The sequence below is a fragment of the Hyposmocoma kahamanoa genome, unplaced genomic scaffold, assembly GCF_003589595.1.
Source record: "Hyposmocoma kahamanoa isolate Upper Pololo Valley unplaced genomic scaffold, ASM358959v1 167, whole genome shotgun sequence".
NCBI lineage: Eukaryota > Metazoa > Arthropoda > Insecta > Lepidoptera > Cosmopterigidae > Hyposmocoma > Hyposmocoma kahamanoa.
The window spans coordinates 247,725-268,371 of NW_020653605.1; the positions used below are offsets into that span (position 1 = coordinate 247,725).

Here is a 20,647-nt window from a genome sequence, read left to right on the forward strand (position 1 = left end):
GCCGAAAATGTAAATGTTACATTTTAATGACTGCTAATTGCGTTATTGAATTCTTTGTTCTTACTTTGAGAGTTAGACTACTAGTATCCAAATAAATTTTTATTCACATACATTGTATTAAGGACAGGCGGGTTTGATTACTATTTATTGAAAATAAAGAACTTTAAAATATGTCTCCTCTTTGTATTTTTAAATTGCCTCTGTGGCCGAACGGTTACCACGCTGGACTGCCACGCAGAGGTCCTGGGTTCGATTCCCAGGCCGGGAGAAATATATGTATGGCCTATATTTATTTCTCTCGTGAATTGGGTGTAATTTATGGTTGTCTATGTGTGTGTCTATGGCATCCGCGACACAGGGTTTTCTTAGTACGGTGTGTTGTGTTGCGTTATAGTTTTAAATGTTAGTGCATGCATGCATGAACTTACAAAAATTTATAATTCAAAAGAACCCGTGCCCAGTATTTGCCGATGCCGGGGCGCTGATGATTCAAATGAAACGAGTTCGGCTATTTATTGCATAAGCGTAATCAACAATCAGTCGATAGTCGATAGAATATGTATCGACAGCAATCACTAGCTGCTTGCAAGCGGGCAACACTTTTGTGCAATGAACTGTAATTTTATTCCATCTTAAAAAAAGACAGACTATAGATAAAATATTTAATAGACACATTATTATATTTTTAAAAGTAAGTTCAAAGACTATTAAAATAGTAGTTTATGTCACTGTTACATAAAGAAAGGCATTAGAATACGAGGATAGGTTTAAAACATCTCACGAGTGTTTTAATGCCTAATTATGAACAGTTACATACACTGCTCTCTGTGATGTGTTCAGGAACCGCATGTTGCGACTGGCGTAATAAAAACTTTTATCACGCACGTCACACAACCGTAGTTTTTATTTTTAATTCATAGACAAACTAGAATCGGCCCCGACTATCATATCGTTCGATATCAAGTAACGTGTGAAATTTTCAAAATTGTTTGCTATTGACATTTCATTTCGAATAAAGCTTCATCTCGACTGATATTAGAATTGAGGTCGAATCAAATTGTTTTGTTTTTCAGAGATGTTCGAAATTATAATTATGTTCTAACAAAACAGTTTACCTTTATGCTGGTCGTAATTTGCGGTTTTTGAACACATTATAGAGAGTTTATGATACGTGTGTAGATGAAATTGTTTATCTCATCTGGCAATCGAACCCGCCAAATCGATACCTTTCTTTCTCAAACTCGTATCTTATAAAGAGTGATTATTCAGGAGATGCAAAAGTTTCTATTTCATTTAAATATCTTATCAAGGGTGTTAATTCGAATGCATTATTTTAAGAATACGTAAAAGCCAGTGTGTGAATATGAAGGAAATGCGATATGAAATCAGCTTGCAAAATTTGTATATACAACCCATTTTTTGCATTTCAGTATCTTTGTGCTTTAAGATACGAGTTTGAGAAAGTAAGGCGACAAAATGTGAAAAACACCTATATAATTTCAAATTTAACTACCTCTGTGGCCGAACGGTTACCATGCTGGATTGCAGAGGTCCGGGTTCGATTGCCGGGTCGGAGAAATACTTGTATTACCTACATTTGATGTAAATCGGTAAAGAATCAGATAAAAATGTTAAATGAGGCCAAATCTGGTGAATACGAGGGGTGTGGCAATAGCTCGTATCATAATTCGACAAGTTTTTATGTTCTGATTGCAGATGAGAAATGGAATACTCGAAAATCCGTTTTCTTCATCGAATCGTCCCCATCGTATCGACCCCACGTAATTTTTTTAAATTTAATTTTCGCACAAATTTAAAAAAGTAACGTCAGCTGCTTAGTAAAAAGTTCTAAATAATTCCGTTTTATTTAATTTTTTTTATATAACGAAGGTGACGTATTTAACAAATCCTCGTATAAAGTAAAATGACTTTAAAAATAAATGCGAACATTGTATACTTTGCTATAATTATTTGCATACCAATTACTGGCGTAACACATGAACCATGAGGGTAATCTAAAATATGTGAACTATTTCATCTTCATCTCTCTCCTGTACACAAAAATAAGAAAGCAGTCGGATTGAGAACCTCCTCATTTTTTTGAAGTCGATTAAAAAATATATGATTCAGAGCAGGCAGCGCGTAGGCAACGCCTATAGTGGTGACAATATGAAGTTTCCTTTCTCTTCAATCAAGCATTAAAAAAAAACAGTCGCCTACCTTCACTAGTGATGTCCTGTCCGAATTCGGCTCCGATGACGCCTAATAGGACCACGGCAGTCGTCTGCTTTCGTTTCAACTCAGCGAGAGAAGACGGCTTGCGAACAATTTCTTCTTCCTCTTCCTCGAATTCTTCGTCTTGCTGTAATTTAGAGAAAAAATGCTCTTGCAACAACCATACAGGCCATGGAACAATAATACAGTAGAAGTGCTTAGTGAACGTGGTACGTATGCCAACAGTGCGTTATGTCGGTATGGTCGTGTCAAATATCTCGCGCAAAACCTCGACTATTACGTAACGTAGGAACAGTGAAACCTGTTGCTCGCCGAACCGAGCTCGCTACGAGAAATCCGCGAGTAATCAGGCCCCGATTTTACGAACACCTACCCACAAACCCACAAGTCTAAAAAGTGTTACAAATGACGAAGTGTTTTGTTCCCGACTGAAAGACCTTTTATTATGTAATGAATTCTACAGTGTAGAGGAATTTCTTTTAAAGAAATTGTAATCATATTTTAATTTTGGACGTTTTTGAAAATATGTCATTTTTATTTGTATTTTTGTAGTTCGTATTTTTCTTTTAATTATTTTATTGTATATTAACAATAAAATTATTGCTTACACTAATGACAATCATGCTATCCCTTGACATTATATTTCGAATTGTAATATTATTTTTTTATTTTTTTTTTATTTCATTATTTATATTCAGGTTACTGAGACCCATAGATACATACCTTACAGACTAACATACATAACAATATAAAATAACACTATTACTAATTTAACACGTATTTAGGTTGTCGGCGACGTGTGGCGCCATCTGGTGTCAGGCAACCGGCCACGGAATCGCCGGTATAGGACACCCTTCGGCCAGAACTCCTCCTTCATGAAGGTCGACAGATGTTCGGTCGGCACTCTCACCACAAACGAATTAAAGTTCACGTAGTGGCGGGACTCCAACCGCTCGACCCTCAGGGTGTATTTGGATTTCAACCTGATGTACTCCACTATCTCCTCAGACTTCGTGGAGTAATGCAGGCGAGACAGGTACAGCAGCGTTGTCGGGATTGCCGGACGCAGCAAAAAGTTGGACCCTGTCGGTGCAGTGCCGCACAGGTTACGGCTGGTGGGCTTCCTCTTCTTCTTCTCCACCTTTGTGAAGCCGTCATCGTCGCACCGGTCCGTCTGCCTCTGTGGTTTTGCAACTTCAGAGACAGGTACACGAGGTTTTTTCATCCCCTTCGTTGATAGCTGCCTGGCTTGTGGTTGTGGAGCAACGGGTCGGTTAACAGCTGCGACAGCGGCGTAATCACGTGGAGGGGTCAACGTGTTTATGCGTGACGTCTCCGCTGGAGCGGACAATCGAGGGGCGGGGCGCGGGGAATCGCGCTCAGCTACAGCGGTCGGTGACGCATCCGTATGGGCCGACTCAAAACTGCCGATAGATGCATTATGTGCCCCGCGACGAGTATTCACGTTACAGGCCTCGGGTGACCTACTTACCGAAGTTGCACTACTCAGTAATACAACTTGGGCACGTAACTCACAGATGGTGTTATCCGAAGCCTCCAATTTACATTGAACTTCGGCCAGACTTGCTTTCAGGGATGTGATGTCCTTAAGCAGCCTAGTGACATCGACATGGTCGAACGTGACAGGGGGCAGCTTGTGGAGCTCCTTTGCCACGAAAGCAGGCACGTCGTCTGTGTCGGTTTCCTTTAACATCGTTATAATGTCCTGGATACTCTTCGTTCCTCCATCCCTCCGGCGAGATGGCATCTGCTCGGCCTTGCCAAGCACACGGAAAAGCAGCGCCTTGCCACTGCAAATCTCATCTTCTTTAAAGTTTGATTTGCAGATCTGCATGATGCTGACCTCGTCCATAGTGTCGATGGCGTGTTGTATGAACGCCAGCAGTTCATTGGCTATGAGTTGTTGGGAACCCATAGTCAATTACGCGCAGCGGTCATTACCGCGCGGATCGCTAATTAATATAATTCTTACTGTGTGAGCACGTCCGAATCTGAGCGTGCATCGCACCGGACTGATTATGAAATTGATAATATGAAATAAATGATTCTATTCTCGAAAATCGTAGAAAAATGCATTATTTTGGAGCGCAATCATCATATCAGGTCCCACCTGTAATATTAGACATGGTGATATTTCATATCATCGTTAAGTCTTATTTTATTCTCAATACTCAATACTCAATATATTTATTGCATTCATATGGTAAACATGTCTTAAAGTTAAAATAATGCTACACATATGAGCCCTTTATTAGGGATAACAATAACAGCAGAGGTAGGCCGAGGTTTCAATTATTAATTAAAATTGTTATTTATCAAATAATAATATAAAAAAAAATGTCATATAATAATAAAGAAATACGTCATATTATGAGTAGAATTATGTCACTTGAAAGTTTGAATTTAATTAGATTACAGTAGCATAACTTTATATTATATAATTAACATTTATTTATTATTCAAATTTATTATAATATTATTATTTTTATTTGTCATCAAAGTATTCATTTCAATTGTAATAGCATTTATTAATAAGATGTAATTTTAATTTATTTAGAAACAGTGAATACTTTTCCTCGTTTTTAATAACAGGCGGGAGCTCATTGGATATCCTCACCGACATCGAGTGGGGACTTGAGCTGTGTATGTGTAGCCGAGATCGTGGCAGAAGCAATCTATTGCGTGGTCTAAAAGTGTGTCGTTGAGGCAGGTCGTCAGTGTTAGTGTAAAAGTCAGGGTGTTGTTTAATAAATTTACAAGTTTCTAAAATATATATAGAACACAAAGTCAAAATTTTAAATTGTTTAAAGTGCGGTCTGCAGCTATCCGTACTACTCAAATTGCCAAGAATTCTTGTTACAAGCAATGAAAGTGTAAACCTTATACAGCTGCAATATGGTCGCTTCTTTTTTGCAGAACTAAGTAAACACAATTTGGTCATTGTCGTTCAGCTATTGACCGCTAGATTTCATTAGCACATTCATTGAAATTTAAATACAAAATCAAAACGTAGTAACTTCCAATAATAGGTATTGAACTTTAAACGATATGTCAACAGGGTAAAGTCTAAATTATATTAACAGTCTAGAAATTGTTACTTCTTTTTAAATTAGAAACTACGACCAATCGTTATCAAGATTTCATAGCGTTTGAAATTATGAATGTTTGAGTTTTGGCGACAGCAGTTCCCATAGCAATCGAGGTTTACGGCTCTTACATTGTTTTTTCTCCTTCCGTGATACAGGCCGTCCTACAGCTATTCGGAGGAAAAGTACTTTAAATATATTGGCCTCCATGTTATAAACAACGCATTTGCATTTTGGTAATTTTCGAATGAATGAAATATTCTTTATTGCACATCAAAATTACAATGACAACACATAATAGTACTGTAAGTATCACAGAGTAAGCCAATGTACAACAGGCGGCCTTATTGAGTAGCATATTCTTCCAGACAACCTTAGAATAGAAATTTAAGAGTTGGAAAGGGGGGTGCAAAGAAAGAATATCTTGTAATGAAAGCGTTTTAAATAAATACACTACTCATCAATAAAGTAAATGCATAAATAATTGTAATATGACTACTTATAATATTAGAAAGTATACATAAATATATATTGATATATATAATAAGGTTACTTATATTCTTATGTAGGACTACAAAATAAATTATAAATAGTAATAGAAATAAATAAACTTATAAAGGATGATTATACCACTAATAAAAGAAACAAAATTAAGGGAATGGAGCGAAAAATTCAGAATTAGTAGATAAGGGAATGTTTCTTAACACGTCGTTTGAAGGAATCAAAAGAAGGGGTATCGTCGATGATCCAGGTAAAGAATTCCATAGCCGGATAGCAGATACAGTAAACGAGTTGGAGTAAAAATCGGAGGCATGAGAGCCCTGTTTAGTATAAGTGTATCAGAAGATCGAAGAGCACGGCAGAGCGTAGAAGAGTGAAAAGTAAAGTAACCTAGTTTTTTTCTTTGAAAAAAGTCAATAACGCTAATTTTGCTACTTATTTGTTAATTTTACTAATACGATTCATTTTGCTTGGGTCGAGTGGCAGGGAACGGGCTTATTTCTGAATTATTTTTTTTTACAAACGAAATTGATGCCGTTTAAAAAATGTATCATATAGTATACGTGTTGTATACAGTCCAGTTGGTATAAAAAAAATCATTGGTATATGTAAAGTACCTATTGAATAGAGCGCTTTTCTTGTAAGATTTCGGTTTTTTCTATCGCGAAAATGTGTAGGAATCGTGTTCTCACATCATATAGTAATCAGTGCATATCCTCAATTTCGCTATATTATCATATATTTTCGAAAGTGATTGATTAAACACTCACTGTTATGCGGAAGCAACCAAAGCCATTTCAGGTCGTATAGACTCTTAATAATAAAACAACCTAACCTCCGGTTAAAAAAACCCGACCTCAAATGTCATTCATCCCATAGTTTGCCACCCTTAGAGGTGGAATATTCTCTTGAAATTTAAATGGGATCACATCTGAGATACCTTCTTTCCAACAAAAAAAGAATCATCAAAATTGGTTCACAAACTGCGGAGTTATCGCGTAACATACATACAAAAAAAACATACAGTCGAATTGAGAACCTCCTCCTTTTTTTTGAAGTCGGTTAACAAACTAAACAAGATATACAGGTGGATGGCACAAATAAAATTTTAGAAATTAATAAATTAATTGCAAGTAAACACACCTTTGATCTTGAGTTTCTATGTACAGTGAAAATGATATTCAATTATATTTGTGAAATCACTCCACTAATTTGTTATAATTATTAATACAAAGATCAAACACTTTAGAAAAAATTCTTCGATCCGGCTGGATTCGAACCAACGACTTCCAGCAAACCTTGCGAAATGCTATGCCAACGATTTTCGACTAAAATGTTCGATATTTGTAATGTTAAGGTTAATATAAATATTAATTTAATATAAAAATTTGTGAGTGGAAAGACGATAATCATGGTCACCACATTACGGTGTTCTATTTTTCTATACAGCCGTATAATGAACTCACTACTCGGGTGACCTTTTCCGCTGGCTCCTTCTGCGAGGCGTGAGGGTTGATGCTTTCGGTGTGGGTGTACAGCGGAAGATATTGGGCCCAGTTGTCTACTAACGCCTTTCGGCCTTTGGGGCCCAGTCTGTTGACAAAAAAGTGATAATTACAATAGGCTATATAATATAGTCATTTTTTTTTAGACAAATGCATTGTCTCTCTACTCTACTCTCGTTCTCACTCCGACCTTCGTCCGAAACAATTACTGTCAAATAAGTAATATTCCAAAAAATTAAAAGACAATGTGAAGTACGAAGCCTCATAAGCATCATGGGTCTTTTAAGTTGGTCGTACTTATTTGACATTGCAGTCATAATAGGTAAAATACGTACATGGTGCGTGCATTGAGACTTTTTAACAATGCGACAGTAAATCATTCTGAATTTGATTTGTTTTGTTCAAGCATAGACACAGTTAGGCGTGAAATGACCAAACGTCACTTTGACACATCACGTGATCGGCGATCTTAGGGTCGTATTCTAGAACTCTACTCAATGCTAAGTCAGGACTTGAGTATGATTCAAAGCACTAGAAATGAGACTCAAGTCCCTGCCATTAGGGTCGTATTTCCAGTGCTTGTGTTTCAATTGCAATCCTGACTTGAGCATTGAGTAAAGTTCTAGAATACGACCCTCAGACTATGGAATTGGCGAGGAAAACACTGGTTTGTTTGTTTAAATGTCTATTATTTTAGTATTTTTATTTTATTTATTTAAATTAGTTACTGTGTTCTTTGTTTTCTCTTAAAATCTCTTTTTGGCTTGCTAAGCACTTTATATTGTTTCATGTTAGTGGAAATTCGTAAATGGCATTGGATTACTCATATTTAAGTATATATAATTGTATTATTTGTCCATGAATTTTCCTAAAATGTAAATAAAGAAATAATTTTTGTAGCAGTAGAGCTCCTTGTGAAAGAGTTCGTCCAGGGAAGTACTGCCACCTTACCTATTTCTGCCGCCAAGCCATAATGTTAGACTATTGTGTTCCAGTTTTGAAGGGTAAGGGTGCTGGTGAAATTACAGGCACATGGGACCTGTCAACATATGTCTTACGAGTGGCGCAGTGGTAGTGCCCCTCAAATCTTTGCGATTTATAGCTCTGAATGGCACTGGTACTGTTATGTACAGGCGTTTGCTTACCATCACGGGCACGACATTTTCAAATTCAATTCAAATTCAAAAAGTTTATTTCAGACATAGTCCATATTAGTGTTAGTTACAAAAAAAAATCTTACAACCTATGTTAGTACTAAATTTGCGAAATATTACAATAACTTATAAATTAAACCCCTGGAACCCATGTGGACTGAGTTCCAGTGCTTCCACAATTCACTAACAGGGTTCTCCCAGATCAAACGAACTAGGCTATTGGAACTGCCACGCACGCGACGCATCAGGGAGGCCGTTCTTTTCCGAATAATCGCGCTGAAGCTACAATTCGTGCGTCCGCGAACATACCTGATGCGCTGCAAAATCGTGGCAGCCCCAATAGCATCCTAAGACCATTATTGTATTGGACACGCAGGGCATTGACCGTCGCTTTAGTGTAATTTGTCCACAGGCTGCACGTATAGAAGGTCTGACAAAACGCCCTGAAAAGGGTGGCTTTGACATTACCCTCACAACGCGCATTTTCGTCACGTCACTTGATATTATATAAAAAAAACTTAGTTACGTACAGAGTAAGCAGATCTTACCTACTAATTTCTCTATGCGCTTGTTCCAGATGTTTAAAAGCTTAGAATAATAACGCATAGAATGATAGTTTCATATTAAACGAACTGTCAGAAGTTAGGCAAAAAGGAAATTCATGTACGCGTAAGCAACTTGTATTTACGCTCGTGGCAAGCACACAAATATACAAATAATGATGCCATGGAATAACATTTCCATCAAAAGTGGGGAAATTGTCTCTTGCTTAACTCATCATTAAGTTAATAAATACCTCCCAATTTTTATTTAATTCATATATGAGCAAAAACCTAAAAGCGAGTTTAAGTGCGACTATCGAATTTGACTTTAGTTCATATAAATTTGGATGTATAAATAGCCTAATATTATCTGTGGATAAACACATGAAGAGTACGTGATAACAATAAAGAATGTGAACCTGAAAGTTATTTATACACGACTTTAGAGAACTGACGATTACTTTTTAGTCAGTGTTAGTTCCCTGAAATAAGTTTAGTTAAGAACTTTTGAGTCTGGGCAAGACATTTTTTTCTAAATGAGTCCTGTATGATGGACAAGAATAATAATAGCTTACATTTGTAGAAATTCTGCAACTGTCGCGATATTGCCTATTCTCAAAAAATTACGTAATATAATTATTTTGAAACAGAATAGCAAAATGGGGAGAAAACAATCCGTTACAACGCAACCTTTTCGTATCTTGTTGCAACGAAATTAATTTTCTGTTTTAGTGAATATTTACATAAAAATACAAGTTGAAACGCTTTATTTCCTTGTAGAATGTGATGTTAGTGTCTATTTTATGTTTATTTGACGTATTTTTATACTCATTTACCGCACATTTCTTAAATTTTAGCTAAAAATTTTGAGCTGTTCGCGGTGCAAGTTGACCTTGAACACTGACGGCCCGCCCGCTCGTGTAAGCCTATTTCAATTTGCCTCACTTAGCGTGAGCGGACTAGGTTTCTATGCATTGTTATTATTCTAAGTTTAAACGGTTGTATTGCCGACAGCGCCACCGCTGAGAAACTCATAAAAGTATTATTACCTGCTTAACTCGGCTAGCAGCAAAGCCTGTGAGGCATCTCGCACTTCGAGGCAATGGTGTTGCCAACGTCGAGCCAGCATCTCTACTTGTGGACGCTTGAAGTTCTTAGCTCCTGCAAAATATATACATTTTTCTAATTATTTTCCAGAAAACCGTGCCAGACGCTATGCCAACTAAGCCACGGAACGAATTAGCGGACATTACGGGTTTGTTTTTGGATTTTAACGATTTTTTACCGTAGCGCAATCTGTGAGAAAACTATTTCTTCACTCAGCCAGGTACCTTTACAGCTACCAACAGCTGACTATCTAGTCTACTAGACTATAGATTAATAATTGTAATTTTTTAAGTTTATTAAATGTTACGATGTTTGACCACCATGACATTCAATTATTTTTATAAAATCACTCCACTAGTATGTTATAATTCGACGCCTCCTACGTAAAGTATCGTATGTCGAAATTGCCAAGTTTACAGGGGAGTGTTTTAAAGCTCTCCGTTTCATTCGGCAAAGCTTGTTACTCACATAGAGTGATCATCACATAGATCATCTAACCGATATCTAGGATTTTATGATACTCAACGTGTGTAACGAGATTTGCCGAATAAAAGTGAGAAATCTAAATTCACGTGTTATGCTTATTTCAGTGAATTCAGAACTTTAAAAGGCTCCCCTGTAAACTTGGCAATTTTGACATACGATACTTTACGTGGGAGGGGTCGAATTATTAATACAAAGATTTTTAAGAAAAAAAAAGGATTTTTTTCACTAACAAAAAATCCTTCGCTCGGGTTGAATTAGAACCAGCGTCTTCCAGCAAACCGTGCCAGATGTTAAGCCACGACGGAACCAATTCCATTCCTGCAGTACAATACGCAGTGTACTGTGGCCAACAATGACTGTATTATTTTTAGTTGCCATCTTTACAGAGAACTATAATTAAATGTATTACTGCCTATAAATAAACTGCCTCTGTGGCCCAACGCATACCATCCTGACCTGGGACGCAGAGCATATGTATATATTTTATTTTATTTATTTTATAGTTAAGGTACATCAACAGTAGTACATATACTCTTAGGTAATAGTGTAATTTCACATTAGTTTTGTACTTATATGTCTACCTATTACAGATGTACACAGCATTTAATATCTATGTAACAGAAACAATAACACGAATATATATATATATATATATATATATATATATATATATATATACACACACACATATATACACATACATACTACTTACTATTACTTTAATTACTAATTACTTATTACTATATGACCAACATTTATTTCTCTCGTGACTTTCGGTGTAATGTGTGGTTGTCTATATGTGTGTCCATGGCACATGTGATATAGCGTTTCCCTAGGGCGGGGTGGTGTCGCGTTATTATTATTATTATTATTATATTATTTATTAAGGTTTTTTGTGAAATAACACCACTAGTCTTTATTATAATTATGGATGCAAAGATTTCGTCGACCCGGTTGGATTTGAATCCACGAACATGCTGGACCGTAGCATTGCTATAACCATCAGGAGAATTTCGACGACTCGGTAACAGGATCCGTGGCTCAGATGGTTAGAGAAATGCTACGGTGCAGCATGGTCGTGGGTTCAAGTCCCACCGGGTCGAAGAAATTTTTCTGTGTGTTTCGATCATTGCATTCATAATCATAACCATAATTAAAGACTTTTTTTTCTTTCTTTATCCTGCAATCAGCCTTCCTGTCTATAAACAGATGGGTTGTATGTAGCATAATGGAAAGGGTGCTACTTCCAGCGGAGTCCTGCCCTATAGTTATCAGGTATTTTACTGACTACCATGGTCAAAGGTGTCACGCCTTTTTTTAGTCGTCGTATACTTTCAGGCATGGTGAGCTGCTTGGCTAGTTGATTTGGGTGATCTAGCCGAGTTCTGTATTTATCACCGTAGGAGGATATTTCTTTAACTGTTAAGACATTTTTATTTAATTATATAATTAATTAAAAAAAATTGTGGATTTCCGGTGTTTATATGAACCAAAGACAACTAAAAAAAAACTACGCTTACATTCTACGTACTTTATGGAAAACTAGGGACAACTCCATACAGTAACTAGTTTTGTAGGCTAGTTTATAGAAGGAAGTAATTGTGAAGGTGGTTTCGTTTTACGTACCTGCAGCTACCACTTTATCGGGTAACAACACGCAGTGCAGGGTGGCTAACAGTGACCATCCCTGCTTGATATGAGCCTGCTGGGCTGCTAGCTGTTCTTCTCGTTCCTCGTCTCCAGCCCAGGAAGATGTGCTGCGCGTTGAAGGCCTATAACACAAAAGTAATTAAAAACTTGTACCTGTAAAGGTACCTCGTGAAGAAATAAATTTATCACATATGGCGCTACGGCATAAAAAGTCGTCAAAAACCGAAAATAGATCTACAACAAGCACATAGAAAAATTCATAAGGATCGCTGGTTCGTTCCGAGTATAGCGTCTGCCAAGGTTTGCTAGAAGACGTCGGTTCGAATCCGGCCGGAGCGAAGGAATTCTTTCTAAGAGTCGTATTCTAGAACTCTGCTCAATGCTCAAGTCAGGATTGCAATTGAAACACAAGCACAGGAAATACGACCCTAATGGCAGGGACTTGAGTATGATTTCGAGTGCTTTAAACCATACTCAAATCCTGACTTGAGCATTGAGTAGAGTTCTAGAATACGACCCTAAGTGTTCGATCTTTGTTATTAATACGAGTTCTAGTAATTAAAAAATAAAGAGAAGAATAAAAAGTCATACATTTTTCTAGAATTATACAACAACCTCTCAGGACTATAATGATAACATAAGAACAACAACATTTTGTTCAATGACATTTTATAAAACACAATAAAAATAATAAAGTTTTAAGTTTCTATTGTACTATCTGATACATTTTAGATCTGTATCAGATAGTAAGGTAGTAAGTTGAAACGTGCAAACGCCCTCCCCGTTGACCCCCACCCGCGTTCCTGCGTCTTGCAGAAAATTATCACCGTTTAGAGTGATCTATTTATATTTTTTTATGAAGTTGAACAAAAGTTGTTGTTTATAATATGAATGTGTCCTGCAAGGTTTTTAACACTTTACAAATAACGCTGTATAGTGGGGTCAACTATTATTGCAATAATTGGACGGCTACATCTGCAATGTAAAGGTGACTTATTTCTGCACGTCTGGGCGACTGTTTCTGCTGCAGAGATGGGCAGAGATTTAAAACCTAAACAACCCGCCCGGGTTTAACTGGGTTTTTACCCAAAGCGGCGGGTTTTAATCCATTTCTGCCCATAATCATTGTTAGAAACGGCAAATATTGGAATACGGAATTATTCCATACTTATAACCAATTTCAATGCAAAAAATGTTTTTTAGATGAAAAAGAGGCAACTGCACACCTTGCAATCCTGTGGATTCTCCAAAATGAATAGGCCAGGTGTAGTCCATACATGCACTGTAGTTGTAAGTTAGTTGTAGTAGTAGAGTAGCACGGAGAGAAAGATTGCTTGAAAGTTCAAAGTATATTTTCCTAATAAGTTACAAGTGTTAGGTGGCAAATCTTTCCTTAAGTAGTGTCTCTGTGGACAGTTGGTGACGTACTTAGTTAAAATTAAAGATTAATTAGTTATATAAAACAAAGAGCTGCGCGCGGCCTAAGTAGGTTGCCGCGTGCGCAGATTTGTACTTAAGTATGTATGGTGAGACCATACACACATAAATGCACATTACGATTAAATTTTCTATGAAAATCGATTCAACTGCTTTCTAAAGATTTTTTATATCTAATTATTTTCATTCGATTTTCTAGCAAACCGTTTCAAACATAAGATAACATTGGATACCCGATTAAGCATGCGTCTGCATCTGCAAATCTGCTAACAGGGTGCTGGGTTTCATAATAAGGACAGCGTCTCAATTCCGTGACTCAAATGTTGCTGTGTTGCTGTACAACGCGTACGTTCGATCCAAGCTTGAGTATAATGCTTTTGTATGGGATCCTCGAGAGGTTAAATACACCCTAATGATCGAAAGACTACAACGCAAGTTTGCACGGTACAGTTGTATTTCTTTTTCCATCGCTTTTTGTTACTGGGATGGTTGGTCTGGAAACCCTTGAATAGAGGCGGAAGATTGTGTTGCTTACCCATTACTGCCTGCTCTTTTGACACAGTATAGATAATCCATCCGTTTTAGAAAGACTTGGTCTATTCGTGCCAGATCGTTACAGTAGCATGGTGGGCCGCACAGGACGGCGCACACGCAACCTTTTTGCAATGTTAAACAAAACGCGCAGTCTACAGGGTTTCAACGCACCGACCACTAGAGCGCTTGTCTTATTGAATGAGTTTCTCGCTCTTGACCAGGTCGCTGATATGTTCGCGGATAGTTGGTCGCAACTCATTGTAAATTTTGTGAATTTATCTTATTGTAGAGCTATTTAGAATTCAAATTGTTACTATTATTTTGTGTTTGTTACTTTTATTATTATTATTTTATAATTAATATTGTAATCCATATATTGCTGGGCGTGTTGGTTAATTTGTAAGTCCGCAAGTATTTCCTTATAAATTAATAAATAAAAAGTCAAATATGTATATTCTAGATAAAAACCAACAAACATAATATTGTAATAATATAATTAAAGAAGGATGGCGACATCCCGTGTATTTTGTGACCCAGTGTTTTTGACGACGTGCATTAAAGAGACCTATTAATACTTGTGATTCATTATCAAAGCCTCATAAAAGCTAATTGAGTTTAGCCTACAAAAGCTGGGGATATAAAGTTGATATACGTTATGTTTATATCATTATACCGTATTTCGCTTCAGATGTTTGTTCGTAGTAGCAGAAAGCAACAGAAAATATAAAAAATAAGGTATTTATAGGAAATGAAACTATTTTTCCGGATTTAAATCGCGTATATTTGTTTTAACTAACTTTCTTATCTCTCATTTAAATTTAACATTTTTGTCACGTTGTGTTTTATTTTTACTTTATGTCATTACTATTTAATTGACTTATTTGATTAGGTATTTTATAGCCTTAAAGTTATATGTGTATACTATAAAATAACTAATACTTTAGGTAGGTAATAGTCAATCTTGCTTAAAATGAAACGTAAGTACAAGAACGTTACCTAATCTATGGTCGAACTTAATTAATTGCGTTGTGTACTTGCATTTATTCTAAAATAGATTGTTTTGCAATTTCTTTACTCCCGACTTCTAAAAATATATAAAAACATACTGACAATTAGGCAATAACTAAAACGTAAAATTATACTAGTAAAGTGCATGAATGAAATTTTATAATTATTGGGTCAGCTTTCGCCATCTTTCTTTGAATAAAACTCGACTTACAACAAATATTTAGTTTAACTATTTAAATTTTTGCCCTCGATTTTGGACATTAATGGGTTTTAACCTGATTTTAACCCGGAATTAACAAAGTGCCGGGTTTAAACCTGGGCGCTTGACCATCTCTAGTTGCTATACATAACAATTCTTGACTATCTTACCTGTGTAGCTTCCTAGCGATCTCTTGTTCAGGCACGAAACTAGCCTGGCTCATGGACATCAGGGTGTTGGCTAGAGCCACGATGGAGAGAAGGTGGTTCGTTGTGAGCGTGGTGCTAAGCTCCCAGTGAAGTTTCGAGGAGAATAGTCTGAAGCAATAGCATTCCATATACCAGTTACATCTTGCCATGTTTGACTAAACAATTTTTTTTTTTCATAATATCAAGTGATGGGACGAGCAAGTCATGCGTCGCCTAATGGCTACACGTCTGTCCATAACAGTTGCAGAGCCACTCAGAACTTTCAAACGCAAAGATCTGAAGGGCCCTGCTACTGCGCCCGTCACTCTGAGACATAAGTGGACAAGTCTCATGTGCCTGTAATTTCACCAGCACCCTTACCCTTCAAAACCGGAACACAGTAATGCTAACATACAGCAGTACTTTCCTAGACGAACTCTTTCACAAGGAGATCTACTGCTACTAAGTCGGCCTTCGTATATTCAATGGCAAAGGTTTATTTGTAATTTGGACTCTTGTAAGGAACTCTGGTCATGCAGTCACCCTGCTCTATCTATTCCTACTGCAAAGCAAAACTGATGTGTACGGGTTGAGTAATGTGTCCCGGAAATGTATGAAATTATAGTTAGAAATTCAGACTATAGTAAGGAAGAACTTTTTAAATTGACTAAGTAACATTACCTCATTGACTTACAAATAAATGGACGACGGGTCTAATACAAAAACCTCGAAAAAAATGTCCCAAGTCAACCTATTTAAACGTAGTGACATGTAAAGGAATATGAAAAAGATAAAACGTTGAATTTAAATTGTAATGTCATCGCAGTACGTCTAATTTTGCTTGCTTCGCTGTCAGTCGAACAAACGAAGACTTAAGCGTGAATGACGCTCTGTATACGATTTTAACGCCCTATAAGTTCGGACACTTTTTAGCGCGGACCCGACGTCCATATAATTGTAAGTCAATGCATTACCTGGTCAATTTCTCCTGTCGCAGCAACTCCGGTGGCAAGCCAGAAGTCGTGAGTATAGGGTCAGTAGGAGCTGCATTGCAGGCGTCAGTCCAGTCATTGAGGCGAGTTGGAAGTTGGACCGCCATGTGGCCGTGGCGGGAGACCACGCCGAAGCAGACTGGCACCTGAAAAAATGAGATGGTTTTAGGGAGGTGGGGTTCATTCGATATAATAACAAATCGAATGTGAACTGGCAATCGGTACTATCTCAGTTTTAACAACTTTACAGGATGAAGAAAAAAATTGTTTGCGTCATTTATAAAGCATTTGGTTTATTAAATAAAAATACGTACTTTTTAAATATTTTTATTACACATGTATGTACACTATGTATTTTTATTTAATAAACCAGATATGACTATATAAATGATTTTTTCTTCAACCTGTAAAGTTGTCAAAATTGAGATAGGACCGGTTGCCAGTTCACAGACGAAATGTAAGTTTTTTAATGTAAATAACGTTCAAAAAATTTATTTATTTTAGTAGCAGTATGGATGGAACGCAGCATTCAGGGCTTTAAACTTTTTTTGTAATATCCAGTGACGGGACGAACAAGTCGTGCTATTTTAAGCTACACGCGTATCCATAACAGTTGCAGTGCGACTCAGAGCTTTAAATCGCAAAGATCTGAGGGGCACTACCACTGCGCCCGTCACTTTGAGACATAAGTTGACCAGTCTCATGTGCTTGTAATTTCACCAGCACCCTTACTTACCCTTCAAAACCTGAATGCAGTAATGCTGACATTACATTTTGGCGGCAGAAATAGACAAGGTGGCCACACTTCCCAGGACGAACTCTTTCACAAGGAGCTCTACTGCTACTAGTTGGTGAGAATGTCCCAGTGTGACAACAGACGCTGGTTCGAATCCAGTCAGAAAAGTTCATCCAGGTGCAATGCTGCGTACAATGACTGGCATTGCTGATGAAGGAAGCAAAACTGCAAAGCTCAAACAGGATTGGGTGGGCCGTCTTATGGATGCAACCCGAGAAGCGGGCGAACGTCGTCACTCCTTGGGTGCCCGAGGATAGAAAGAGACGGCGAAGACGGCCGAGAAGGCGTTAGCAGGACGATTTTGATGGGTTTGAGGGGGAGTGGCGGGAAATTGCCAGAGATATCTCTATCTGTGGCAATTTCCCGCCACGGAGGATTTTTGGGAGACCTCCACCCAAAAGTGGGACGTAATAGGTTAATAAAAAAAGTAGCAGTAGATCTTCTTGTGAAGGAGTTCGTCCAGGGAAGTACTGTCACCTTACCTATTTCTGCCGTCAAGCAGAGTTACCTATCAGAAGTCCGAAATGAAATTTTCCAGACATAACGTTTGCTGGAATTTTCATAACTTCGAAAGTAATTTTAAGAGGAGAACGTTTTTTCTTCTAAACCTAACTTAACCTAACCGAACCTAATCGTGTCTTTGCTATAAACTTCCAACATAGCCTGAAAGAACAACGGTTTCGTTATAATTCGTCTCGCGATCACGGTCATGGACCTGCAAAGGGCTCGAAACGTTGGTTTGTCTGAAAAAACAAATATACGCGATTTAAATCCGGAAATATAGTTTCATTTCCTAATAACTAAAAAAATATTTCTAAACCAAATAACTCGATATGTACACCAATACGGACTGGACGTTGCAAATAAAATCCGGCGGTTCGAAGACCTCAAGAACAAACGTGCGCGCGCCCTAACTGCATTAACTTTTCACAAAAAGTGCCGCGACAATAACCTAGTTCCAACATGCGTTAAAATAACTCCGCGAAGAGACAACTACGATAGTGAACGCATACTACCGCGACCATGGGACCTGTAAAGGGTCCGAAACGTTGGTTTGCTTGAAAAAACAATATAATAATAAGATTTGTTTTGTTTTCATGTATGTTATTTATTTGAATAACAATTTTATGTTATTTATTATAATTATTAACATTCATTGTAACTTTAATTTATTTATTTAAATTTATTTATCAATGTATTTGATTTACATTTTCAATTTTAATTTTACAATTGAATATGGATTTAATTAGTCCGAAATAAAGATGGGTCATGGATAAATAATTATTTTTACTCGATATTTATCCAAAAATGTATAGTTGTTCAGCTTCGTATATAGAATATGAGGGTTTTTGGTTGTTCAATATTTTATTTTAAAAAACTATACAGACTCCATTGGAAATACGTAAACGATAATTAATTCTAATACAAAGGATATTCAATTCAAAATCACTTGGTCACTATTTTGACAAAGCCAAAATTCGCTACCGAATAATTTACTTGAGTGCGAAAGAAACGGAGAGAGCCGCTAAGGAGAATTGCGCTCGCACTTCGCATCAAAACATTTTTTATATCATGTGTTTTAATGAACAGATTGTGTGTGAAATATGATTGAGAATCCTTGGGCTATTTCAAGTCCGAACATGACTTTATTTAGTACGCAGTAGACCCCAAGACCATAAAGTTGGGTCGCACTTTATTAACGCAGGATAGGTCAGCTCAAGGGTTACAGTTAATTTGACAACTTTCTGTCAATCGAATTTTCTATACCAGCCAACTTTTATGTCGATAAAAGTTTAGGTGAGTATGTTGCAATTAATTTTCATTCCTACCAATAATGAGATGTTATCGACTCGAAAAACGTACGTACTAAAATAGTATTGTTTGGCAATGGCAAAATGAGAAGTAATCGTACGTAATTATTCAATAAAAAAATGAATTCTAATGAATTTCATTATAAAAAACACAATAAAATAATTGGCCATGTTTTAGGATAAATAAATAAATAAATAACGCACACACTCAACATAGCCCCGCACTAGGGAAACCCTGTGTCGCGGGTGCCATGGACACACACATAGACAACCACAAATTACACCCAAACTCACGAGAGAAATAATTGTAGGCCATACAACTATTTCTCCCGGCCCAGGAATCGAACCTGGGACCTCTACGTGGCAGTCCGGCATGGTAACCGTTCGGCCACGGAGGCAGTTCATTAATTCAATACTCAGTGAAATCGGATGTTTATTGCATATTTATCCTTTGACGGATATTTATCGGGTAAAACCCCGTCTTTAATCCGAAATAATGATTTGTAGAAGCCGCGTAGTTATATCCTTTAAACACTTACCATAGGCCGTAGAAGTCCCAGTTTGGACTCGCAGACCCTGTCCAGGTCAGGGTCCAAGCCCCAAGCGTGAAGCAAGGAGATGAGGATCTGAGCAATTTCCATGGTATGCGGTGGTTCCGCCAGAGTGACATCCTTGGGCCGCTTTTGTTTATTACTACTGGTTTCATCTGGAACAATGAAACATAGCTGTCATACTTGCTGTCTTTTGCATTTTTAACTTTGGTGGTAGTCAGTCGACACTGGAATGGTTACGATTCCCAGGTGAACATTATATTTTATAAGTATTTTAGACGTATTATAGTGTTATTTGGTAATAGAAGACATATCATGTCATCATTTAATATAGACACGACTAAAAAACGAGCTAAAAAACATTTGACCTCAGTATTTACAGCATATCTCACGATGTTTTTGATTGTAATTTACGAATTTTTGTTTGCATATATCACGGTCGTTAACTACATAGTTAAAAGCTAACTGAGCGAATCTAACACGAAATTTATTTATTAAAATAGGCAATTTATTCTTGATGCGGTCACGCCAACCTTATAAATGTTTTCTTTTTGCAAAGTTTAATAAGGAGTTTTAAACAATTTAAAAAAAGTACTTTATTGCAGAGGCCGGGAAGTAAAGGATTGTTGGACGAGTGTGACGTACAAGGACGAGCGTCAGCGTGGCCTTGTATTAATATGAGTCAAGCAATCCCCGTTCCCGCCGAAGCATGTATAGAATTTTTCTCAAACAATGTGAGGATATAATAACAGACTAAAGAGAGGAAGATGTTTAATAGAAAGAATATTTGATGTATTTTAAATTTTTATTGAATTGATATTCAATTATTTTTGTGAAATTACTC

The 20,647-nt window shown here is 37.0% G+C and overlaps 1 protein-coding gene across 1 annotated transcript in view; it reads right to left on the bottom strand.

Moving 5' to 3' along the window:
- The window catches only part of LOC113225577 (WD repeat-containing protein 7), a 180,066-nt gene that overhangs the window by 11,858 nt on the left and 147,561 nt on the right, over window positions 1-20,647 (bottom strand). Inside the window, exons 23-29 of the mRNA XM_026457906.1 lie at window positions 19,792-19,958; window positions 16,628-16,791; window positions 15,636-15,782; window positions 12,264-12,409; window positions 10,094-10,205; window positions 7,310-7,436; window positions 2,221-2,362 (exon numbers count right to left, since the gene is read on the bottom strand). Of these exons, the coding sequence (XP_026313691.1) occupies window positions 2,221-2,362; window positions 7,310-7,436; window positions 10,094-10,205; window positions 12,264-12,409; window positions 15,636-15,782; window positions 16,628-16,791; window positions 19,792-19,958 (1,005 nt within the window). The remainder of the gene's footprint in view (window positions 1-2,220; window positions 2,363-7,309; window positions 7,437-10,093; window positions 10,206-12,263; window positions 12,410-15,635; window positions 15,783-16,627; window positions 16,792-19,791; window positions 19,959-20,647) is intronic.